The sequence below is a fragment of the Tachypleus tridentatus genome, chromosome 12 (genome assembly GCF_004210375.1).
Source record: "Tachypleus tridentatus isolate NWPU-2018 chromosome 12, ASM421037v1, whole genome shotgun sequence".
Lineage (NCBI taxonomy): Eukaryota > Metazoa > Arthropoda > Merostomata > Xiphosura > Limulidae > Tachypleus > Tachypleus tridentatus.
In genome coordinates, this window is record NC_134836.1 from 47061747 (window position 1) to 47088415 (window position 26669).

Here is a 26669-nt window from a genome sequence, read left to right on the forward strand (position 1 = left end):
TTTTCGCATGTACACTGTTCAGTATTGAATAAAGTAACGAATTAATCAGGATATTTCATTTTGGAAATTCCACTTAACTTTTACTTAAGTAGTGTCAAGTTACACCGAGGTAAACAATCTGAAACAAGTCTGAATTATGTAAAAAAAAGGGAAAAAAATAGAATGAAATCATATATCGCATTTAAACAATGTGAAATTGTTACCATCGGAGATGTTATATGAATCCCAATTCATTGCAATATATTGTGTAAATTGTTGCTATTTCCAATGTTATAGCGAAAGTTCGTGCCTTTTCCATAATGTAACTGTGTTTGCTTGTCTCATAAACATGAAATTTTGTAAAGAGTGTTTCTTAAGTAAAGTCGCACTGATTTTATTTCCCGAGATTATAAAATTAATTATGCTAAATTCGCTGTAGCAGCGAGATAAATGCCAAGAAATCAATTAAAGCAGTCTATATAAACTATACTTATAAAATCTACAACAGTAATGTTTAAATGAACGTATAACGTAATATTTCATACTGTGGTGAGGTTGTGTTACAATAAAACGTAACTGTATTTCAGTTTAGTTTCAGTGTTTGAATATTTTCTATTAACTATTTCAAGTCTCACGAACTTTAAAGTGTCATTACTTGTATTCTTTTACAATATATACTGTGTTATTTCACACGTGTTTAAGTTTGCTTAAATCTATATACAGCATTTACATAAAAAAACTGTGTATTTTTGAACTATGTATATCTAGACGTCAGTTTTTGTTGTCTTTTTTCAATTTTTCATCTATAGTTTGTTGCCCACCAGTGGCTCAGCGGTACGTCTGCAGACTTACAACGTTAAAAACCGCGTTTCGATACCGGTCGTGGGCAGAGCACAGATAGCCCACTGTGTAGCTTTGTACTTAATTCAAAACAACATAGTTTGTTTTGAATTTCGCGCAAAGCTACACAAGGGCTATCTGCGCTAGCTGTCCGTAAGTTAACAGTGTAAGACTAGAGGGGAGGCAGCTAGTCATCACCACCCACCGCCAATTTTTGGGCTATTGCTTTATCAACGAGTAGTGGGACTGACCGTCACATTATAATGCTCCCACGGCTGAAAGGGCGAGCATTTTTAGTGCGACCGGGATTCGAACCCGCGACCCTCGGATTACGAGTCGAACGCCTTAACACAATGGATTTTTATAAAGTGTGGGGGGGATAGTTGAAAACTTATAAGGAATTTGTTTGTTTTGGAATTAAGCACAAAGCTATACAATCGCCTATCTGTGCTCTGACCATCACGGGTATACGAACCCGGATTATAAGGGTGTGAATCCACAGATCTTTCGCTGTGCCTCTTGGAAGATCTTATAAGTAAGGTTTTACTGTTTGTCATGTAGATTATAATTTTTATTACTGAATTAAAAAATAACTTGAAACTTTTTCCTTTCAGCAAATCTTTGTTTTATATTCTAGAAATAATATTGTGCGTTTTTTCTAATCTTAACATTTTTTAATATGAATTTATCAACTTTTTAATACCATTCACTAGCGACGGGTCCATATATACTCCATGTATTCATGTCCTCCAGTGGCTCAGCGGTATGTCTGCGGACTTACAACGCTAAAAACCGGTTTTCGATACCCGTGGTGGGCAGAGCACAGATAGCCCATTGTGTAGCTTTGTGCTTAATTGAAAACAACAACAACCATGTATTCATATACGATCACCATGTTTTTGTTTTGTTGAATTAAGACTATTTTTTGTATTATTCTATTTTTAAATGTTTGGCTCATTACATCTCGTACGTAGCAGATCAGCCACCTTTTCCTCTTCTTTGAAAAATGTAAAATTGGAAGATTCACTGAAAATAAATTTAGTTGTGAACTGGATATGTATGTCATTTTACGAAGACAGTCTTACGACAACTGTTGTTTGCACATCTTGTAATGTGGTGATCAAATTAAAACTTGTAACAACATTATCATCAGTCACATTTCACCTTTTCATTAGTACCTTTATAATATATTTTTATTATTACTCTCAAATAAAGTACAACAAATACTAGAAACAATGCATTTGTAAAACTAATTAAGAAAATTCGGAATTGTTTTAAATTCCGTCATCAGTGTTAAAGCGTTAAAAAGTTAATTTACACTATTATAAATTGCAAAAAACAACACCAGCTTTTAAAAGAAAATATTTTAGGTCAACCTAAAAAATCATGGTCCGCCCTTTGGGGACGTAGCAGCCTCTTATATTTGACTGTTAAACCACGCTATTCAATCACATAAATAGTAGTTCAGAAGATGAACGTGGGTACTAATCAGTGATGACTTGTAGAGAAAATTATATATGTAAAAACGGCTGGTTTGGATAGAGAATGTTTTGTTATGTAGAGTTAAGCAGCTCCTTTCCCTCTATTCTATCAAACCTAGGGACGGCAAGAACAAATCCCCATTAGACCAAACATGCTCGCTCTTTCAGCCATGAGAACGTTATAATACGACCGACAATCCCACTATTCGTTGGTAACAGAGTATCTCAAGAGTTGGCGATGATAGGTGATGCTAAATTAGGCACGGCTAATGCGGTAGCCTTCGAGTAGCAATGCGCAAAATTCGAAACAAACTAAAACAAACAGCCAAGAAAGAGATCTTGAACAAGTCTTACCCCAGTCGTAAGCAAAGTGCTGAGTCTTATGACCGTTGAGTGTACACAAGGAGAATGGTCAGAAGTAAAAGCCATCCATATTTTACAGCCAAAAGCATGTAACACGATCAAGAACTATTTCTATCTAGAAAAGCGGCAAAAATCACGTGTACACAAGTTTGCTTTAACTCCATACTTGAAACAGCTATAGACTGAAGCAAGTATTTACGATTCCCCAAACAAAGATATAGCTGTCAAATCGGCGGATGAAATGCCCATGGATTTTAGTATGATTATTTATTGAAAGTGATGTGGGAAAAGCGTCATTCTCCCATACATTTCTTATGGAAAGCTGCATAGAGGAACAGTATGCTTTGGACGTGACAACCTGACGACGGAGACATTTTCAATAGAAACTAAACTCTAAAGTCGCTGTTAAGGTACAGCATCACCAGGTGCAACAACAAAGACTACAACAGTGGGGTGAGACACAAAAATTGGTTTAATATAACATACCCAATAACTGTATGTCGCAAAATTGTGTTTCAATATTTCCTCCAAAAGCAGTTATCTTATTAATGTTATGTTACGTGACTAATATTTGGAACGCTGCGATAGTGAAGATTGTAGTAAAAATTATAATGATTGTACAGATTTGTCAGCAAATATGAAAAGATTGCTCAACAGAAAAAGCTATTTACAACAGGGTAAACGTGAACATATATAATAACAACTGATTAAATGTCCACTAAAACACCCAAAAATTGTGAGAAAATGAAATAACTTATTCTATTTTACTAATTACTCGTTCACATTTACAATTCAAAGCTTTGGAATTATTATTATTCAAATGAATTATAGCAGAGTCTCGCCAGACATAATAAACACACTGCTTTAGTATTTAATTATTATATACTTAAAAATATAAAAGTTTACTCTGTGGTTTGTAAAAGTTTTGGTTTGTAATCAATAATAAAACTTTACATGTCTTTCTTAAACCTCTTGCACTATTATTAACATTCGTATGGGAAAATTTTTATTCATACATGATGTGGAAAATAATATAAAAAAATGTACACTTGATATGGATGTATATTTTCATTTGACATTTCATGGGTAATACTTAAGTTCGTTTTTTAAATACGAATATTATAAATTCCACATAAGTTAGCAGGTTGCCTTTCCGTAAGTTCTAATACAAAGTCGCTATTATTAAATTATTTGGACTACAATTGAACTCTATCGTTTGAGAGACTATTTTCTGTCATAAACTTTAATTTAAAAAAATTACTTAGCACTTTCTTCATACTCAGTATCACAAGCGAAACCGTATTTTTACGACCAACGTCTTCTATTTATACATTTATTGCGAAAACTAGATTTTTGTGAATAAGTTTTATCAGTGGATACGTATCAAAGGTATAATTCCAAATATCTCTTAACTGCCATGCAATGACAGTGGACGAAGGTTAGTATACTGAACTAAAAGAACAGATGTTACTTGATCACGCGATTCATCTATTAGGATTTCGGTCTAAAGAAAAAGGAGAGAAAGAGGGAATGTGATTTGTACTTTAATACATATATTCACTGCAAATACAAAGCACTTAAATAACTTAAATTATACACACATAACTTAAAAATTCACACACATATCTCAATTATTTGCACACATAACTCAAATGTATACACACATAACTTAAATATATATACACATAACTTAAAAATATATACACATAACTTGAAAATATATACACACATAACTTGAAAATATATACTTATAACTTAAAAACATACAAACAAATTAAAAATACACACACAACTTAAAAGACACGCATATAACTTAAACATTTACACAAGTTACTTAAATATATACACGCATAACTTAAAAATTACATACATAACTTAAATACACAGACAGACAGACACATGTTAAAGGTATGCATGTATGTACGTATTGACTAATATTGGAAAGGTGTTTACTTTATACGTCTCCTAAATGATAAATCAAAAGTCATAATTTAATACAGAATTTAATGGATATTTTCTGTTAACCCCCGCTATCAAAATGGTATATATATATATATATATATATATATATATTTAACTCTAATTTCCATAAAATATGTGATTATTTATATTAATGGAACTTCGAAGATCGGCGTTGTTTTGATACGAGAATTATTGTATCACCTTTTGTCTTTTATTTTTGTGCTCGTTGTTTAACTATAATAAACTTACTATTTCATAAGAAACAAAACACTAAAAATATCATGACAAGAATTTAGTTTGTAAAGGAAAGTACACTTTCCTCAAGTAGGGTGGTCAGGGATATATTCATATTCCCTTTCGCCTTGCTCGTGGGACAATTTTTATTGCTATAATCGTGATTTTTTAAAATTATTTTGCGGTTTAGTTTTACTTTAATCAGCTGGTATTTGGAATAGTAAGTAAAACGGAGAAATTCAGAGAAAGGTCTGGTCGGACCTTAGGCAACGTACAGAAGACGATCAAGGACGATGACGTCACGTCGAAGGAAGAAAAGAAGCCAGACGATAAAAATTTGACCACGCGTCCAACAACCTTCGCGTGATCAGGGTCACAGGGTATCAGGAATCGATAAATACAAGTGCTTTAGAATTTGCTGTGGCGAAAAGGTGAGTGCCCCGAAGAAACCCACTTTCACAAGGCAGACGCTGAATATTCTACCCGTCATGTGCCTAGAGCTGAAATAACAAAAATGTAAATTGATTTTTGTTGAATGTTGTGGTTATCAGATTTTTTTTTTCTTTGGAGGCCAGTGGTCGACTACTGCAAGTATTAATGTTTATTTTTCTATTTTAGTATTTTGAACACTATCGTCTATGTTAGAACATATTAAAATATAACATAACCATTAACGCATATTACTTATGAAACGTGATAAATATATGTTACATCCATCAATACGTATTTTCTAGTATATATATATATATATATAATGTGTGTTAAATATTGAAATATATTCTAAATGAGCAATAAAGACGTTCATTAGAATAGCATATTAAAAGTTCATATTGATACAAGCAGTAATTGAAAAATCAATAACACTATCAAACAAATTATCATATGGATGGGAATAAGCAACATATGTAGCTTTTTATAGGATTCATAATTACCAGTTTCTGCTCAGTATTTCACAAACTGTTGATGTTATTCACTAATTACCATTTGCAGAGTCTATAAAAATGAGTTACATAATATATAAGTAATGTTTTTCAGTAAACATTATCCGTACTAATAACATTATTTTTAATTTTCACCTTGACTGTTTTACATTCTCTGGTAACTAGAAATTTCTGTATTTTGATGTACTTTCCACCAGTTTTTAATAAAGTAAAATACACATAAACACTTTATTAAGATGCAGCGATTATCATAATTACTACTGAAGATTCAAGGTTATCTTAAGGCAAAACACTATATGACATCTGTTTGTCTTGCAAAAATTCATACCATAAGGATGTCGCTTAAGATATTGCTAAGCCTTTTATTCAAATTTGTTATGATGCCATATATTGTTTTTCCTGTAATTAGTCTGTGGTTAATTATTTATTTTGTGTGTGTGTGTGTGTTTTTTCTTTCAGCAAAGCCACATTAGGCTATCTGCTGAGTCCACCGAGGGAAATCGAACCCCTGATTTTAACGTTGTAAATCCGTAGACTTACCGCTGTATCAGCGGGGAACGTTTATTGTAGAAGTTTTCTACAAGGTTAAAATGTTATTAATTTCACCAATGTAATTCTGACATAAGACTATGCATTTTATCTAGTTACTTCTACAAGCAATAAACACTGTCCAGGTAACTTGGAGAACTAATAAGCCTTAAGTTTAAGTTATAATTACGAATCTTTGAGAATAATTTTCGGAAAGCGTGCATTTTGGGCAAATCATATGTAATAACGCCGCTTATGGAAATATATATTGCTAACAAATATATTGACAGAGCTTTTGTTTGTTTGTTTGTTTTTGAATTTCGCACAAAGATACTCGAGGGCTATCTGCGCTAGCCGTCTCTAATTTAGCAGTGCAAGACTAGAGGGAAGGCAGGTAGTCATCACCATCTACCGCCAACCCTTGGGCTACTCTTTTACCAACGAATAGTGGGATTGACCGTCACATTATAACGCCCCCACGGCTGAAAGGACGAGCATGTTTAGTGCGACCGGGATTCGAACCCGCCACCTTCAGATTACGAATCGAATACCTTAACTTACCTGGGCATGCCGGGCCCTGACAGAACTTTCTTAAATATTAAGATACTATACAGGTTTAGTACTACAATAAATTTTAAGCCTTACCGCGTGTTACAGTTTATTTTGCTACATCCAATCGTGCTCTACCTGATGTTTGTATATCTAACAAAATACACAGGAGTGTAGTTAACATCACAAAACGCTCGGCCGCAAACTCACAGATGCGGGACTTATATAAAACATATAGTTTAGGGTAACGACATTTTCCAGCAACCACTTCTATAGGCTGATCGCCCAGAACTCATAAACGCTGTATCTGGCGACTTGAACAATACTTGTTCGTGTGGAGTGTCATAATTTCGATTTTTACTCTTTCGCTGTTTAGGCTGTTCGAAGGTTGAATGAAAATGTCGTGGAAGCAGCTTAGATACCCCTAACCTGGTGTAAATCTGCAGTCGACATTTTATCACTGATGTTGGTTTTCGCGGTTTAGTTTGTTTGCTTTGAATTTCGCGCTTAGCTACTTGAGAGCTATGTGCGTTAGCTGTCCCTAATTTAGCAGTGTAAGACTAGAGGGAAGGCAGCTAGCCATCACCACCCACGCCAAATCTTGGGCTACTCTTTTACCAACGAATAGTGGGATTGACCTTCACATTATAACGCCTCTACGATTGAAAAGGCAAACATGTTTGGTGTGAAGGTGATTCGAACCCGCGACCCTCAGATTACGAATTGAGCGCCTTAATCACCTGGCCATACCGGGCCTATTTTTGCGGATTCTCGTAGAAGACGTCGTGATATTCCTACCACAGCTGAAATACGATTTGCTCGAAGTTTTTCTTATTGATATTTGTTCCCCATTTTGATTCACGCCTTTCTTTCCAATTTCATCAAGTATAGAGGATACTTCCGTCTTAAAAAAGTAGTTTCTCTATCTTAATTAATCCTTATGAATCGAGTCTCTGAATATTTTTGTTGAACATGGAAGTAGATTTTCTACAAATCTATCGCTTTTTAGTGGAATAACAATGAATGTCAAAATGTTTTTCTAATTCAACCTGTTCAGCTGCGACTATGTATGGGTTGTGGTTGTCACGAGACTTATTGATTCGCTTGTATAAAATCATTCTAACATGACGTATATAACAGCAGACACAAGCATGTCAAGTGAAAGGTTTGTTTTTGAACTTCACGCAAAGCTACTCGAGGGCTATCTGCGCTAGCCGTCCCTAATTTAGCAGTGTAAGACTAGAGGGAAGGCTGTTAGTCATCACCACCCACCGCCAACTCTTGTGCTACTCTTTTGCCAACGGATAGTGGGATTGACCGTCACATTATAACGCTCTCACGGCTGGGAGGGTGAGCATGTTTAATGCGACAGGAATTCGAACCCGCGACCCTAGGATTACGAGTCAAACGCCTTAACACACTTGGCCATGCTGGGCCCAAGTGAAAAGAAAAATATTATTTGTTCAACTCAATTATATTATTCATAGTGTGTTGTAACTTTCGGTGAAAATTATAAGTAGTTTTGGTTTAGAATTAAGCGTACTGGTAAGGAAAAATAACATTGTAGAATTCGTTGTCATACATAAACATGTTGACAAAATGCCCCTTAAGCTAAACATTTCATGTATTAAGGAATAATGAAAGTAATAATAATACGAATGAATATACTTGTAATAATTAAAATGGTAATTGGAATCGCTTAGATTATTGTGTTTTCATTTTCAGTAAAAGAATGGAGATTTTTGCCTGTTTATAGATATGTATTTATTTATAGAAATTGAAAAACGCTTGTGGTAGCCTTTAAAATATCACACTAAACTGACGTCTTTATCGTTGGAAATATATCCGTACGTCAGTTTGTTTAACTTCTTTTAGAGAGTTTCATTGATGTTTTTGTTAAGCACAAAGCTACATAATGGGCTGTTCTTATTGTGTTTACGAAACCCGAATTTTAACTATATACTCCAGACTTAGCGCTGAGTTACTGAGGGCATTTGGTGATGCTTTGTGCAAGTCGAACTAGACTGACAAATTAACAACTCTACCTACTCTAGTCATGCAACACAATCAACAAATATCTCCGTCTAGAAAAGCTGCGAAAATCGCGTGTACACAAGTTCCCTTTTACACCATACCTCAAGCGTATGGAGAGTAAAATGTCAAAAGTAGTTTGGATTCTATGTCTTGATGATAATGAAACTTATTTCACAAATTCGTTGTTGCTCTAATGCTATAAATTCCAATTTCGGGAAAAGGACTCAATACAAATTAAAAATCACGTATTTGCCAATTAGGTTTTAAAGTTTGCGAGTACAGTTTTATTTTATTTAGTAAAAATCCGTACAAAGGATGAAATGGTGCTTAAAACACAAAACGAACATAAAAAACCGCAAAATTCAAAATTGAAAATTTGAATGTTCTACTGCATGAACCTAATGAATCTCCACACTAGTTTTGGTAAAGGTCTATCCATACTCTGCGGAGTAGTTAAATGAACAGTCAGTACTATTATATTTATATAAATAAACTTATTGCAAAATAACTAATGATATAAGTATAATCGTTGCACTTTTTCAAATTGTTGAAAGACATTTATATTTTTGATAACTGCTTTCAGAATATCTGATAACATTCAGTGCTGAATGCAAATTTCGGCGTTATTTATGGTTTGCTTTAAAACTCCGAAATATATTTCATGCTAATCTGAGTGTTCCATTTGTTCTACAGAGGCGATATTTCTTGTTAATATATAAATAATTTTCTTAACTTCAGTCATTTTTTTTCAATTTTCACAATAACAATATTCATAAGATGACGAACGGTCGCCTTGTACAATATGGAGATTATGAAGAAGTCAAACAAATCAAAACATTAAAATTTCACACATACCATAAATTACAGACATTCAGTTGCGAAGAAAAATATTTGAAACGAATGTTCATTTGGTACAATTATATCTGAAGTGGAAAAAATGGAGTTGATAATTATCTCACAAGTTATTTATTGTTAGTTAACAATAAACAGAAGAGGTCCAGAATATAGGATGTTTTCGTCAACTATTTACACGATGAATATTCGAACAAAATAGGTAAATCTCGATATATCACCCAAAAATTAAGTTTCTGACGTAGGCAACTGTAAAACGTCCTCATGACCACCTTGTTGGGCTGGATTTCGATCCTCAGTAAAAAGAGGCTGAAGTTTTCTAGGCGCCGCAGGCTGATATTGGGTCTTTGCCCGAGTTTTACTGTCCTGCGGATGGCCACTTACTTCAGACAAGACTCGCTGGCGGGTTTTCAACTTGGATAAAACCTTTTCCGCGTTACTATGTAGTATCTTGGAGTAGCTTTCTTCTGGGTTATTGAGATTTTTTATTTTTGGTCGTGGATGATCAACCGAAGGATTGTTCCTAAAGTAGCTTACTGCAGACTGTTCTGCTTGGCTCATAATTTTCTCTTCCTTGCTGGAAAAACGCCACTGAAGAGACGAGTCATTCAACTTGCTATCAACTCTCAGGTCGCTGATAGATTGAGATCGACGAATAGTATGAGTTTTTCCGCGAGATACTTTTTCACGAATAGGGGACCGTGTACCAAAGGATTCACGATTTTTAGTTATTCTGAAGTCTTTAGATTTTAGGTCATTTAATTCACTACTGACAATGGTCTTTCGACTTACGTCACTCGTTGCTCTATTAGCTACTTTCGTCTCTGGCATGCCGAGTTTCCATGACGACCGAGTTTGTTTGTTTTTTAAACTTTCAACGGCGTCATCATATTCGTAGTCAACTAAACGTTACCGTATTCAATTTCCCGTTTTCTTTAATAAGTTATAATTGCGTTGATATTAGGTGGAAATGCTGCCTCTGACAGGTTGAACCTGATTAACAGAAATGTATTTCATTCTGGCACTAACTGAAACGGATACCAACCGAGAACCTGTAAGCTATAAAATGCAGCTGCTAGTGAATAAACAGCACACCAGGCCTTTCCAGTGTTCTCCTGGGTTTCAATATGCACAACTGAAAAACAAATACACATGTACTTGCTATCGATTTACTTTTATACTATTAAGTAGCAGTCCGTCTCCCAGTATAAAATGAGTTTTTCTATAGCAGTTGAACCAGAACTGCATGTACATTATTTGGCATGAAGCGTGCTTTGCACGAAGCGTTCTTGCTTACTCTGATCTCTATCCTAAAGTAACCGATGTTTGGTGGCGCTATGCTATGTGCTGAACGCCAAAAGTGTCGTAATACATGTAGTATGTTTTACCCTGACTTTATTAAAAGTATGATCGTCTCATGACTTGCCGATCTATATTTTCAATTCAATTGTAGAACTAAGTTTTGTTTTAGTATAAAAATACATTCTAAAGACGAGGATTAATTATAATTATAAAGTCATACATTAATTACTTTAAGTAATACTAAATCTGAAAAAATATTACGCAGCTCATGGACAGTTTTTAAACAATAATATGAATCGCAGATTAATTGTTGTCTTCTCATGTGGGGACCCGACATGGCCAGGTGGGTTAAGGCGTTCAACTATTAATCTGAGGGTCGCGGGTTCGAATCCACGTCACACCAAACATGCTCGCCCTTTCAGCCGTGTTTTGGTCAATCCCACTATTCGTTTGTAAAAGAGGAATCCGAGAGTTGGTGGTGGGTGGTGATGACTAGCTGTTTTCCCTCTGGTCTTACACAGCTATATTAGAGACGGCTAGTCCTAATATAGGACAGATAGTCCTCGTGTAGCTTTGCGCGAAATTAAAAAATAAACAAACAAAATCTTCTTATTTGATCAGCAATTAATTGTTCTTAAATATGAAAAGTTCGTGTTTTATAATACTGCTCAACATTTCAATATTTTACGGAGATACACTAACGATTCTGTAATTTCAAGATTGAAATAACTTGTTTGCAAGTATTTGTAAGTAAGGAAGTGTAATATATATGTAAACAAGACATGAAATGTACGTGGTTAGTGGTCAGTTGGTTAGGGCGCTCGACGCGTATTCTGACGGTCTGGAGCTCGAATCTAAAGAAAGTTCCACACAATTCGCAGTTACTGATTTTCCAAAAATTCCAAGATATCAGATGTTCTTCTTAATATATATAAAGCTTATGAATAACAGTACTATTTACACGCGAAATACTAATTTATAACGCTTTGTATTAGAGTGATGGTACTGAATACAAAGGGGTTTTACAGGTCTGTTTAAGTTCAGCTGAAAAGGTTTCAGTGTTAAACGAAATGCTCTTCATAAATAAATTTGATTTGAACTTCCTAATAGATTAACCGAAATGAGTAAATGCGATAAAAATATTGAACTTTAATTTGATATTCTTGCCAATTATATTTGAATAACCGTCCAATATATATTTTTACTCCTCTTCTGTTTGAAGAAAACAGGATTATAAATAGGTTTTATATAACAAAAGTAATATTGTAATAAAAAATAAAAGAAAAAATATCTAAGAAGTCCATCCTGTTTCTTAAAACAAAAGAATGGATACCCAGTTATAACTTTGCAGAAAAATAAATATTTATCTGAAGTATAATGTTTAATGTTCTTGCTTTAAAATAAAAAAACACAAGAAAATCATTGTTAATTTAAATTTATATATTACATACAAAAATAAAGCATTAATTATTTGTCTGCCATCTGTTGAGCGTTGTATCAAATAAATTGCTTATATTTTCTATAACAATTATCTATTATGTGATAATATTTTTAAAAATGATAAGTCTTAAGATTAAAGTAAATAAAACACTTTTATAAAACACTCATATTTCATGTTTGTTTATTTGTTTGTTATAATGCACAAGGCTACACAAAGGGCTGTCTGTGCTTTGCTCGAATATCAAATTTAATGCATGGCGTGGTAAACACGCTGCTCCAAAAGTTAGATAGAATGACATAATCTATTTTACAATTTCATCTGAGATGCCTGAATATGGAATAACGTACATTCTGACGAGTCCTGCTCGATCGTGTCACAGTGCCAAAACCTTGGTGTTCGAGAGACGCTAACTCATGCTCTTATTCACGTTGCAAAAGATATGAAGCGAAATCAGCATTCTGTCTAAAGAAAGAAAAGATAATCAAAATTCAATTGGATTTGAAATAGGATTTATTTGATCAATGATAAATTCCTCATTCTCTATGTTTAAACTACATGTGACATCGTCGAGTAGACTGACATGTCAAGTAATATGTAAAATATATATGCAAAAACGGCTCGTTTGGGTTGAGAAAATATTTTACGTCGAAGAGCGAACAACGTTTCGATCTTCTTCGGTCATCATCAGGTTCAGAAAAAAAAAAAGAGGTAACTGACCGGAAGCTGACCACATGTTTGGAAGGGGTAGTGTAACTGAGTGTCGGAATGTAGAGGGCGGTGTTAGATGTTTGAATATATAATTTTATTTATTTTATTATATTAATATAGGTATAAAGGCGTTCCTTTATATTGGTTTATTTTGGGTTTAAGTTGTTGTATAAGTAAGGCTTCTTTAATTTTGCGTTTCTTTATGTTTGTTTAAAATTCTTTTACGTAAAATATTTTCTCAGCCTAAACGAGCCGGTTTTGCACATATATTTCTCTACAAGTGGGTTTTCTCGACATCACTGATTAATATGTAAAAGTATTGTAACTGTCATTAACTTCTTGATTTTTTTTCAAAAGGAAATGGAGCCCTCAATCACCATCTTTTATATGATATGAATATGTTATACGAAAAACACGTATTATCAAAATTACAAACTATGCTTCTAATTAAGTACAATACTGTAAAAAATGTTGTTCAGCGTCTTTATAAAGTGATTCTAATTTTCATTTCAGCCAGAAATAAATTTTTAGTCATACGATTTGTTTATCGAAGGAAAATAAGCAAAATATAACACGTTTTCATAATTTGCTTTAAAACAAAGAAAGAAATTCACAATATTATTTCGTGTGGACGACTCACAATAATAAGAGAAATAAGAAAGGATTGTTTGTTTTGAATTTCGCGCAAAACTACGTGAGGGTTATTTGCGCTAGCCGTCCCGAATTTAGCAGTGTAAGACTAAAGGGAAGGCAGCTAGTCATCACCACCCACCGCCAACTCTTGGGCTACTCTTTTACCAACGAATAGTGGGATTGACCGTCAAATTATAACGCCCCCACGGCTGAAAGAGCGAGCATGTTTGGTGCGAGGGGGATTCGTATCTGCAACCCTCAGATTACGAATCGAACGTCTTAATCCACCTGGCAATGCTTGGCCTGGTAAGAAGGGAACATTTCCTGTACGTTGTCTAGTGTATGCCGGGCCTAGCATGTTTGGTAATCGTATAAGTACTTTCTGAGTTCCATCTAATCAGTGGTTCAACATTAAGGTCTATGGCGTTAGTAGCTTTGTCATACATACATTGTAAAACAGAGGAAGCTTGAGATTACAGAAAAAAATGAAATTTTGTTTCTACAAATAAGTAAGAACCAAGGACCAGGAACTGAATAACATGTTGTTGCTTTTAATTTATTAACTACAAGACGTTCCTTCATAAAAATAAAAATTATTTGTTTCGCCCAACTCTATCACTAATTCCATCTAGAGCAATCTTATAAACATAGGTTTCCAAAGATACCTATTATTTTTTCATTCAAATTTATGGATATCCATGTGGCATTGTCTGGTGATTAGACAGCTCGGCATGCAACATGAGAATCGTGGGTTTGAATCTCCATCACTGAGCATGCTCGTCCTTTAAGCCGACAGGGCATTATAATGTGTCTGTCAATCCAACTTTTCGTTGTTAAAAGAATAGCCAACTATTTGGCTATGGATAGTTTGACTAGTTGCCTTCCCTCTAGTCTGTCACTGATAAATTAGAAATGACTAACGCAGATAACCCTCGCGTAGCTTTGCGCGAAGTTCAAAAAAAGGATACATGTTCATCTAATATTCTTTAACGTTAATCATACTATTTTTTTGCTATTAAAGCTTTGTAGAGAGTGTTTGTTTCAAACATTTGTAGTGTTGCTTAGACAAAATGGTATATTCACTATGTCATAATAATGAGAAATAGAACAACACTTCTAAAATAATAGGTTTTTGCATGCGGTTTTATTTCTTTCTAACTGAATTTTGTCAGCCAAATGTTAATGCTAGTATCTTATTTAAAATGTACATGGCCCTGTTTATTTAATATCATATTAATAACGAATCGTTTATACTATGTTTCTGTTTTGTCTTAAAACGGATATTGGAGTAATTAATTATGTCAGCTTAGAAATTAGTTTTACATATCCTTGTGGGCGAGAGGGCTCTCGAATCGTTAGCTGTGACTCATAGGATCAAAATCCGCATCCAAACATGCTCTGCTTTCATTTGTGGGATCATTATAATATGACGATTAATTCCACTATTTGTTTCATAAAGACTAGTTTAATAATTGGCAGTGGTTGTTGTTGGTCGGTTCGTTTCTTGTAACTGGTAGAAACAATTAGGGATTATGGTGGATAGTCTCAGCAGCTCTGTAGTAAACAAATAACAATATTAATATTTTTAGTCTGTTGTAGTGCAAAATTACACATTTGACTATCTGCGCTGTACGGGTAATCGAAACCTAGATTTTGACATTAGAAGTCTGTAAACTTAATATTCATTTTCAAGGGTGAGGGGAAATATATATTAATAAAGTTGAAAATAATGTTCTATTGCTCCAGTTCCAGCAGTAAATCTTTATGAACCTGGAATGAATACAGTTTTGCTTCTTCTAATAAAGTGTTTTATTTGGTTATTCGGAATGGCATATTTGTAAGGAGTTGTGTTCATAAAAAAGTAAAAAGTCTCAGTTTCAGACACTTATGTAGTAGAAGGTTATCAACGAAACATTTTTAAATCTAATGTCGATTATGAGCTTCACTTTCAATCAACCCTTAAAAATACAATTAATTCATAAATACAAGTTCTATATATTATTACCAGACGGGCACAGCAGGTTAGACTTGCATGACTTAGCATATAGTTAGCATGTAACTCAGCTACTCATGAAAAAGGATGTAAAGATGTATTTGAAGTACAGTATTGCTCGTGCGAAGATATTTATATGAGTTGATAGTTCACGCAAATATAAAACTACATAACTAGCTGAAGCAATGACAGAATATGTTATTAACTGTAACAAGAAGATGAATTTGCAGCCCTTAATGCAAGCAAGACAAACATGAAGCAATACACGACATTAAATAGAGGGTTTGTAAAGTAACATTTTTGACAAACATTTTCATGCGATAAGTTTGACTAAATTTTATTTCTTGTGTCTCTATTTACTATCAACTTAACTGGTTAAAAGAACAAACTTTGATTAAATTATATATACTTAAAAACCTGTAATATTATCAATAGATGCCGCCACTATCATCTAGAGTATCAAGGCGGCGATGACAAACTTTCCCCGTCACACCAAACATGCTCGCCCTTTCAGCCTAGGGAACATTTTAAAGTTACAACCAATCCTACTATTTGTTGGTAAAAGAGTAGCCTAAGAGTTGGCGGTGGGTGGTGATGACTAGCTGCCTTCCCTCTAGTCTTACAGTGCTAAATTTGGGACGGCTAGTGCAGATAGCCCTCGTGTAACTTTGCGCGAAATTCAAAAACAAACAAACACTCCAAGTAAGCTAATATTATTTCAATAATTTGCGCTATCTTTTAATTATTTCAGCTACTTATGAGCTGTAATTTATAACTTATTAATTGCTGCCGTAACATAAATAATTTATAGTTTATTACTTTAAAAGGTTGAACAATTAATTTCCCAAATTAATTATTTTTTATTTTATTTCCACAATAAAAATTGCTTTACGTTTTTCAAGGATATCTAAAATGTCTTAGTACTGGTGGTACGTAGCAAGTGTGATGATACCCGAATTTTCTGACGCAAACTGTAGATTTTCCAAACAAGGAACACCCCTTGTACTTAATAACGTCTGAAAAGTCACACTCCGCAAGGTGCTTCAATCATACATACATTCGTTCACTGTTCTGTGTCTCAAAGGAGTTGTGAAATAAAACATGTATTGATGCTATTCTATGCGTAGACGTATCGATTAGACTGTTGAATCAAGTGTGGGGAATAATTCGTGATCATACTCTAGGAGGACAATGAAAGTGCAGCAGGGATATAACAGCCTTGTGATGTAGTCATACTCTAGGAGGACAATGAAAGTGCAACAGGGATATAACAGCCTATGATGTAGTCATACTCTGGGAGGACAATGAAAGTGCAGCAGGGATATAACAGCCTATGATGTAGTCATACTCTAGGAGGACAATGAAAGTGCAGCAGGGATATAACAGCCCTGTGATGTAGTCATACTCCAGAGGGACAATGAAAGTGCAGCAGGGATATAACAGCCCTGTGATGTAGTCATACTCCAGAGGGACAATGAAAGTGCAGCAGGGATATAACAGCCTTGTGACGTAGTCATACTCAAGGAGGACAAAGAAAGTGCAGCAGGTAGATAACAGCCTTGTGGTTTAGCTTTTTTGTAATGGAAACCACGCTGCAAAGCTGTTATTAAGGTGTATGGACATCAGGTAGAATATGATTGAACGCGTTAACATTAACTGTAACAGTATGGGGAGTCTTCAAAGTCGTTTTAATATAGCATCCTAAATCTCTTTATTGTACATTAATAATGTTAGAAAGACAGGACACGACGGAATCAGCTTAAAGGTCTTGTGTTAAAATGTTTTTTCGCTGATGTGTACTTTTTAACGCTAATAATATCTGATTCACATTTCTGATTACTAACTAGTCTTAGTGTTACAGTTTAATTCAGTAAGCACATAAATTTCAAGATGTGCCCAGATGATATATATGTTCTTTTACAGCTATCAATTAATGATTTATATGTTTGTGAGTATATAAATCAGAGTTAGTTTGTCTTAAGTTGAGCACAAAGCTACACAATAGACTTGCTATTGTTCTATCCTTCACGAATATCGTAATCCAATATCTAACGTTGCAAGTCCGCAGATATATCGCTATGGCACTGGTGACCACTAGCGTTCGAACTTGAGCCTGTAACGAACAACTGCACACCACAGTAATTTTACTGTTTAACGCTTTGTGTCTATAATTAATGGCATAATGAAATTTCAGAGATACACAAATTTATTTAATCAAACTATATATTTCAGGAAATACTAAATTGAAAATGCTGAATTCAATGATTGATTGCTTTGATTGTCATATTCATTTTGTGACACGTTTAACATTGCAAATGTATGATACTACAATGACCCTGGCCATGAATTCAAAAGGAATATTTTCTGAGAGACAAAACAAAAAGAAGAACGTTTCGCCTTGTTGAAGAAAATAAATATAATGAAAGTAAATGCTAGATAATATGTTTTAATTTCAACAAATAAAGACCAAAAAAATTTGTACGAGATATTTTAGAGTACTTAATTATGATAAGTTGTTTTACGTGTATTTTTTTTCAAAATATCCTGTAATAGTTTACAGTATTTTGCGTAAAGTTTGTAAAAATAGAATTTTTTAACGGAAAATAATTTTGATAAAATCTTTAAAGCTCAAAATTTCAGCAAGAAATTAAAGAATTTTCGCTTATTTTGATTTTAAATATTTTTTTCTCATTCTATGGAAATATAATCAAATACTTTTTGTTTGTAATGACAATAAAATATTGTTTGTAGAAGTGTGGTAGTCTTCTCGGTTAGGGTACAAAATAATGTTCTCAAGATTAATAAAATCAAACCTTTATTGAATAACAAACAAAAAACAAACAACATCAAGTAATTTAAAATATATTAGTTTTTTTTCTCTCAAAGTGTTTTCGAAGCACTTTTATTTCTTTATTTGTGTGTTTTGTCAAATATCTGTCCCAAATTTAATCTAATGTAATGCATGTTAACAAGGTTGAATTTGTTCGAGAAAACTGAACATAAAGGTTTGTAAACTTTACTTTTATTGTAGTAAAATAACGTTATCACGGTTAAAAATGTCTTATATGCTAGTAAAGCGTTGATTCATAGTTTGATCTTACGTCACAGCCCCCCGCTAATACAGCGGTAAGTCTACGGATTTACAACTCTAAAATTAGGGGTTCGATTCTCTTCGGTGGGCTCAGCAGATAGCCCCATGTGGTTTTGCAATAAGAAAACACACAAATGAGCCGGCATGGCCAGGTGGGCTAAGGCGTTCGACACGTAATCTGAGGGTCGCGGGTTTGAATCCCCGTCACATCAAACATGCTTGCTCTTTCAGCTGTGGGGGGCGTTATAATATGATGGTCAATCCCACTATTCGTTGGTAAAAGAGTAGCCCAAGAGTTGGCGGTGGACGATGATGACTAACTGCCTTCACTCTAGTCTTACACTGCTTGTAAATTATTTAATTATTAGTTATGAGATGATATTTACCCAGATAAAAATATTGACATGTCTTGAATGACACTATTTTCAGATAGAATACAACCCAAAATGGACATGTTTACTTTGTAGTTAAAATAGATGTATCGTTAGTTTATTGCAAAGATGATCTTGCAGGAGAGAAAGCTGAGTTTTCGCCACCCATTCTAACTGTCTTATCGCAATTTGGACTTTTACTTGAAGACACTTTTGATTTTGATTGGAAAGATAACAGAGTAGTTGGCTCTGAGGATGACTCTTTGTCTTCAATCATTCTTTGATGCCGTCTCCACTTCGCTCTTCTATTAGAAAACCATACCTAATTAAAAATGTCCAATAAATAGTGACAATGAATTATATATTCATTCAGCTAACGTCTTTTGAAAATTCATCAGATTAAATGTTTACGTAACACTAGAATGTTTTAGATCATTGTTCTCATAGATTAACGCATGTGTTCTATATATCTTATATCCGTTTTGGATGACTGTACATTCGGTAAACAAGACTACTGATTTGTCAAGCTTGTTAGAGCTATTAAAACAACATTTGTGTATACTTATGTGATACCATAAGTAAAATCAAGATAATTACGCCTGGCTAATTTCTTTTTCAGAAGAAAATCTAAATATAAAATGTTTCTCTGGCTATACGTCTTTAAAGATGAGGATGTTTTGATTTTCTAACTCATCCATAATTAGTAATAGATATGGCTTTAATTATTTACTATGTTTGCTTTAATGGTTTATATTTTGTACCATTAAGATAACCCATGAGTTTCTGCTGTTTTTTGTTTCGCAACATAATGCTTCAGTTTATAAATTTTGAGAATTTATTCGTCAAAAGACACATATGCACACCTGTGTTTTATAAAATAGTGTTTGTTTGCTTATGTTATAATATTTTAGTAACAAATCAATGCTTTCTTCAAGCAGTCTCTCTGTACTTTGTGTAAAGTCATGCCTAATCACGTGCCAGAAGTTATAAGAAGTCAGTTTGTTCAACTCTACCTCAGAACGGATGGTATGGGTATTAACACTTTCAAGTGCGTTTCTCGTCATCAAGAATTTGTTCAACTGTCCAGAAATGGTATGAAGCAAACGGATATTGCCAGAACAGTACAGTACCTCCAGTATATATTGTCCAGAATTCTAAAACGTCATCGGACTATAGAAAACATTTTTCCAGAAAGGTATATTGGTATACGCAGAAAAACTGCTGGCAGCCATTATCGCGTTTTGATCATTTTAACATGACATTGTTGAAAAGAGTTTTTGATCACCTTACAACAGGAATGGCATGAAAACATTCATTTTAGGATAGCTAGAAGGACAGTAAATAGGAGACTAATTAAACAAGGTTATTTTGCAAGAAGAGCTATTTGCAAACCGTTATTAACTTTGAATTCACCAACCTCACCGTGTTACTTGGGCAAGATAGCATGCCAACTTACAGTTAAGACACTGATGATATGTCGTCTTTACAGATAAATCATGTTAAAGCTAGTGGTAGAATTTATGTTCGTTCTTTTCCTGTTAAACATGTGAAGAAAGACTATTTTCTCGAGAAAACGCACGAAAAGTGGTGCAGTACATATTTAGGCATTTAATAATCATGGTGGAAAAACTGCTTGTCATATCCTTCAGAGTATTCAACGATGCTTCCTACAAGCATCACACGGAAACGATATCTCTGTAAGACGCTAGGGTAATGCTTGACAATAACTTTGTGTTCCAGGATGACGATACCAGCGCCCTCAGTTGGGTTTGATGTAAAATTTCGTCATCATATATGTTAGTAATGTTTTGCTGTGAAATGTGAAATGCTGAATTACACATTCTTACAACTGTTTGGTAAAATTGTTTACGATATCCGTAGAACCTGTCTCATTGTACAAATCACATATGTACACGTTTAATATGACATATTTCTCAGTTTGACAGCTCTAAATATATTTGTATCCCATCTTAATCATAATGATATAATTTATTACAAAATATGCAAACATTTTGGCCAGTGTATTATACCCCAGGTTTATTATATAAACAGTTAAAATCAAATATTTAATTATGTAACCGGCTTAAACAATCTCAAAAATATTTTTAAATGACATGAAAACAAATACTAAGTGTAACCGAAAGTAAGTGTATAGACTCATATGCTGGATTTATTGAAGACAAAAATTTTTAAAGTTGTTTGAAATGTTATTATATTTTGCGGAATTTTACAGGATGAAACGGAAGTAACACCAGTAATATTTTTATACATAAAATTACTTTCGAATTGTTACTCATACTTCTAGTAAAGGAAAATCTAACGTTAAGGGGATTTGTTACCATCTATCGCGTTTGCTAAAAAGTATAGAACAAAAACGGAAAATACAAATATGTTACTTATCAAGGTTCATGATTTAAGATGTTTTGTTTTTTCTGAGAAATAGATAATTACGTTAGTCGTTTTAACGTTAATATAAGAAAGTAGAAAGTGACAAAAATAATCACAATTAACATAAATTGGTACATTGAATCTGAGCACGTTCCGATCGTTCAAATAAACACTTTAAAGCATAAGGTGTTTATATAAAAAATATTATTTTTAACGTTTAGAATTATTATTTTTACGGTATTCAAAATACTTCTTAAATTATATTAATTTTAACTCATTACTAAAAATAAAATTAAACAACTTGGATAAATGTTTCAAGGATTTATGTCTTCCATTTTATAAAGTGCAACAGGATTTCACTGTCAAAGAATATAACAATTTTAATGCTTCAGTTAATATTATATTATGAACTTCATTAAATTTTACCTTTTTATACTAGGTGCAGCTCAGTATTATTCAGGTTTTAATGAGTAATGACAATGTTAATTACTGTAAAACTCTCTCATTATTAGCATAATGAACCCACCTGGATTCTAGCCCCTGTTAAGTTAGTCTTAGCTGCGAGGTTCGCTCTAGTGTTGACACAAGGGTAGTTGTTATTTTCAAATTCTTTTTCCAGAACTTCCAGCTGCTCCACAGTAAACGTGGTTCTCTGTCTGCGCAAACTAAATTGATCCTTTGTTTCTGTTGATGGTGTTTCATTCGATTCTGTGCCGAGGTCATAGGTATAAAAAACAACAACAATAATCTACTTGCGGACTTAAATAGTTAACTCTAAACAACTAATATTTATTAACAGGAATGAACATATTTCTTAAATAATGCCCGAAATAACGATTTAAACCCTACAATTATGGTACCATCGAATTTGTAACACCTTTTTAAAACTGTTCATGGACCAAATTATTCATGTATTCATGATTTTTTTTAATTACAAGACCTCAAAATACACTCGAGTTATATAAATAAAGGAAAATAACTTTAATAATTTGAATAATTATTAAAATTACATGTACACCTTATTTTATATAGAAAAAATGAACAATTCCCAAATTCTTATTGTTACTTAGTTGTTTACAATAAGTAACACGTACAAATATAAAGCTACTATATATTATACAATATGTTTAGGATTGGTTGTAATTGTTAGTTTGTTTCAATTTGTTATACTTGACTAAAACATTAGAAGTTTTAAAACATCTTTATTTTTTTCTTTGTATATATACTCTTCAAAAAAAGAAACGCAAAAGGCAAAATATGAGACAAATTGTTAACAAGTTTATTCCGGGTAGTTCTGTATGACATGTGTGAAACTTTGCATATTCACTGCTGAACATCCAAAGTCTGCAAAGGCGAAGTCCACGCTCACTAGATGAAGTTTAACGCCACTCAACGTCAATAACGAATATGCCCCTCGTGAGCATCAATAACTGCTTGGCATCTCCTGCCCATGGAAGCGATGAGATGATGAATCACATCCTGTGGAATGGCTGTCCACTCAGCCTGCAAAGCTGCTGCAAGCTGAGGTAGAGTCTGCGGTTGAGGTTGTCGCCGTCGCATACGTCGGTCCAACTCGTCCCAAAGATGTTTGATGGGGTTTAAGTCTGGTGATCTGGAGGGCCAGGGAAGAACGTTGATGTTTTGGTGTCTCAAGAAGACAGTGGTGAGTCGGGCTGTGTGAGGACGGGCGTTGTCATGTTGAGAAACGTCGTTGACGTTCACCATGATGGGTTGCACATGGGGCCTAAGAATCTCGTAGACGGTTGCGCATCTGATCGGAAATCCTACGCAGCCCTGGTATGGTTGAGGCAGTAGACGTCGCAAACTATCCCGAAGGTGACGTAACCGAATGTTGCGATCTTGTGCGGGCGTGGTAACACGAGGTCTGCCAGATCGTGGACGGTCACGAGTTGATCCATGTTGTTAGTGACGATTCCATAGCCTTGTGATGGTGCTTGGGTGGGACATTCACAGCTCTGGCAACATCTGATCGAGATTCGCCTGCTTCCAAGCGACCAATGGCGTTGTTGCGTTGTGCTTCAGTCAGTCTTGGCGTAACTGTATTGCGTGTCGGTGGCTTAACACTGAGCTATGGAAACCGAGAACCCGTCACTTTTATAGGGATTTTGCACATGTTGCACTTGCAGAACATGCAGATCTCTCAAACAAATTTATTGGACACGAATGCGTTTTGGCGAAAAATCCGATGTTTTCCTCTGTTTTAAAGTAGCACAACTTTTATTGTCATTTTGGTCTGACAATCAGTGCCTTAACACGTGTAACATCACATACTCTGAGCTTGTAACGTTATTACATATATTTCTCTTTAAAATAACAAAAATATCCCTTTTGCGTTTCTTCTTTTGAAGAGTATATGTTTACTGAATGTATTATTTGTTGTCAAAAGAATGCAACTAGTATATTACACACTGATGTAAAATGTTCACTTTATTTGGAAAACTTTGATGTTCCAACTGAGTTTCAACAATTAAGTTTAGGAATCATCTTAAGCTCGTATTTTACTTGTTAATCGTAAAGTAACAATACCGTATTTTTTTTTGTCAGATCGAAAGCAACTTGATTACTATTGTTTCATGCAATGATCCAGTCAGTCCATCTACGCGTATTATAAATTAATAAAGCTACAAGAAAACTAAAAGTTGTACTTGTTTAGAAGCAACTGTTATTCTTAAAAACAACAACAACATTGATATTTAGAAAATTCCTGACTTATCTAACCAATAGTGAAGCCTGATTGATACCTGCCTGATTTACGATCACATACGATGGTGGAGTCTGATCTATTAGGCAGAACAGTACTTGTATTGGTTGCAGCCCAGACAGGAAAATATGCAGTTCTCCATGGATATAATACTGTGTAAGGATTGTAACTTCCATAACTTGCAATTCTCAAAAATTCAGTTTTAGCTCTTTCGGCAGCCCTCCTTCTTAGTATACGATTGATGGAGCTAACACTTGGTGCATTAGTGTTGGTACAGACACCTGTTAAATCCAAAGATTGTCGTGTAAGGATATAATAACATACAAAATAAAAACAAACAAACAAATAGCAAAAACATATAGTGTAAAAGTATTATAACATACAAAATAAAAACAAATGGCATAAATTAATTGTGTAAAGGTATTATAACACACAAAATAAAAGTCCCCTAGTAATATAGCGATATGGGTGCGGATTCACATAACTGAAAACTGGGTTTAGATACCCGTAGTGGGCAGAGCATAGATATCCCATTGTCTGGGTATGTGCTTAATTCCAAAACAAAGAAACAGACACAAAATAAAGAACAAAAGACAATAAAATTATCATCTTAAGATTTTATAACATACACACACCTAAACCAAATAACATAAAATTATTGAATTGTTCAGTTAGCGTGGTGAAGTGGTAACCAGAGGATGTTTTGATTCACGTGTGGTATTCAGATATAATGATGACATACACAAAGTAATGTTCTCAGTAGGTTCGAGGAATTTTAAGAATGGGATAATTTTAAATATTGACAGTGGGAGAGTGAATAAAAAGTACAAGTAACTAAATGAGCAAAATATTTATTTACAATCATTGTGAATTTATATCTGGTATTCCAGTGTCTAGATTCATTGTAAAACTTTTGGTTATTGTAGCAGAGAAAGAGAGATTACAGATGTTTACACAAGGCAAAATTCAGAAATAGAATAAATATAATGTAACAAACCCAGTCAAACACATGCTCTTGGTATCTTATTGCATACTTATTAATTTATGTACCATAACAATCATTCCAATTAAATTCATTCAAAGGAGATATAGCATAATTCCGCAGTCATTACACAGATTATTCCTTATTTATTGAAATTTCAAACTTAAATATTAAAGCCAATGTTTTGCAAAATAACTTGTAGCTTTCTGAAAACACCTTCTTGAGGCCACATGGAAAACGGCTTACAGCTATACTTAAACAACAAAGGAAATTGTTATCAAGCACTATGGGCCCAATAGCCAGATAAAAGAAATAAAATCAAAACTAAAAAAAGGTTAAATGAAACTCAAAATACGATCACGAGTTAAGTAAGTTAAAAGCATAACGCAGTAAGCACCGTTTCAAATGCTTACAAAAATATATTGTAGTTTGGTTTTGTTTTGTTTTTTATTCAGGCAGGAAGCTATAGAACTTGTTGATTCAGCAAAGGGTATTAACAGTAATAAATCAAACCTGAAATGGGATCAAACCTTAAACTATAGATTATATCACAAAACAAATGAAATCAAAATTTATAAAATATTTAAAAAAACGAAATCAATTTGTTTGTTTGTTTATTTGAATTTCGCGCAAAGCTACTAGAGGGCTATCTGCGCTAGCCGTCCCTAATTTAGCAGTGTAAGACTAGAGGGAAGGCAGCTAGTCATCACCACCCATCGCCAACTCTTGGGGTACTCTTTCACCAACGAATGGTGGGATTGACCGTAAAGTTATAATGCTCACACGGCTGAAAGGGCGAGCATGTTTGGTGGAACGGGTATTCGAACCCGCAATCCTCATATTACGAGGGTATCAAATAATAAAAATTAAATACTCTTGTATACAACGGGTTATAAAATATTTACTTCATGTAGGGATGAAGAAAATCCCATAAAAATTAATGTGTGATTTTCTGAGAAGTGAGAAGACATATCTCAGGCAGAGAAGAGAAACAGAACTTAGTAGGAAGTTTACAAACTGTAGAAATCAACCATTGACCTTAGGACACTTGTACTGTTTTTTAGAAGACCTTTTATTGCACAAAATGTTTTCGTGTTAAATTATGTGTTTAAAATATTCAAAGATGTTCTTGTATAACAAAATGTACTGTTTATTTAGAGGATCTTTTTGTTACAGAAAGTGTTTTCGTGTTAAATTATGTGTTTAAAAGATTCAAAGACGTTCGTGTATGACAAGATGTACTGTTTCTTAAGAGGATCTCTTTATTACAGAAAG

The 26669-nt window shown here is 33.9% G+C and overlaps 2 protein-coding genes across 5 annotated transcripts in view; both read right to left on the reverse strand.

Annotated features, from left to right (window-relative positions):
• Window positions 1-2017: 2017 nt before the first annotated feature.
• Window positions 2018-11064, reverse strand: LOC143233203 (uncharacterized). Its single transcript, XM_076469176.1, has 2 exons — window positions 9767-11064; window positions 2018-5359 (listed from the first exon to the last, which is right to left on the reverse strand). The coding sequence occupies exon 1, from the start codon at window positions 10592-10594 to the stop codon at window positions 9992-9994; it is 603 nt and encodes a 200-aa protein (XP_076325291.1). The 5' UTR covers window positions 10595-11064; the 3' UTR covers window positions 2018-5359; window positions 9767-9991.
• Window positions 11065-18638: 7574 nt separating this feature from the next.
• LOC143233204 (paired box protein Pax-6-like) overlaps window positions 18639-26669 on the reverse strand; it is a 40367-nt gene continuing 32336 nt past the window's right edge. For 3 of the 4 annotated variants that reach the window (XM_076469177.1, XM_076469179.1, XM_076469178.1), the window contains 3 exons: window positions 24457-24693; window positions 22217-22398; window positions 18639-19624 (listed from right to left, as the gene is read on the reverse strand). In XM_076469177.1, coding sequence (XP_076325292.1) covers window positions 19421-19624; window positions 22217-22398; window positions 24457-24693 — 623 coding nt within the window. In that variant the 3' untranslated portion in view covers window positions 18639-19420. The remainder of the gene's footprint in view (window positions 19625-22216; window positions 22399-24456; window positions 24694-26669) is intronic. The other variant, XM_076469180.1, reaches the window with a different exon arrangement.

Bases quoted from the DNA above. Each gene is read 5' to 3' on its own strand.
- LOC143233203 (XM_076469176.1), bottom strand. From the start codon at position 10,594: ATGCCAGAGACGAAAGTAGCTAATAGAGCAACGAGTGACGTAAGTCGA.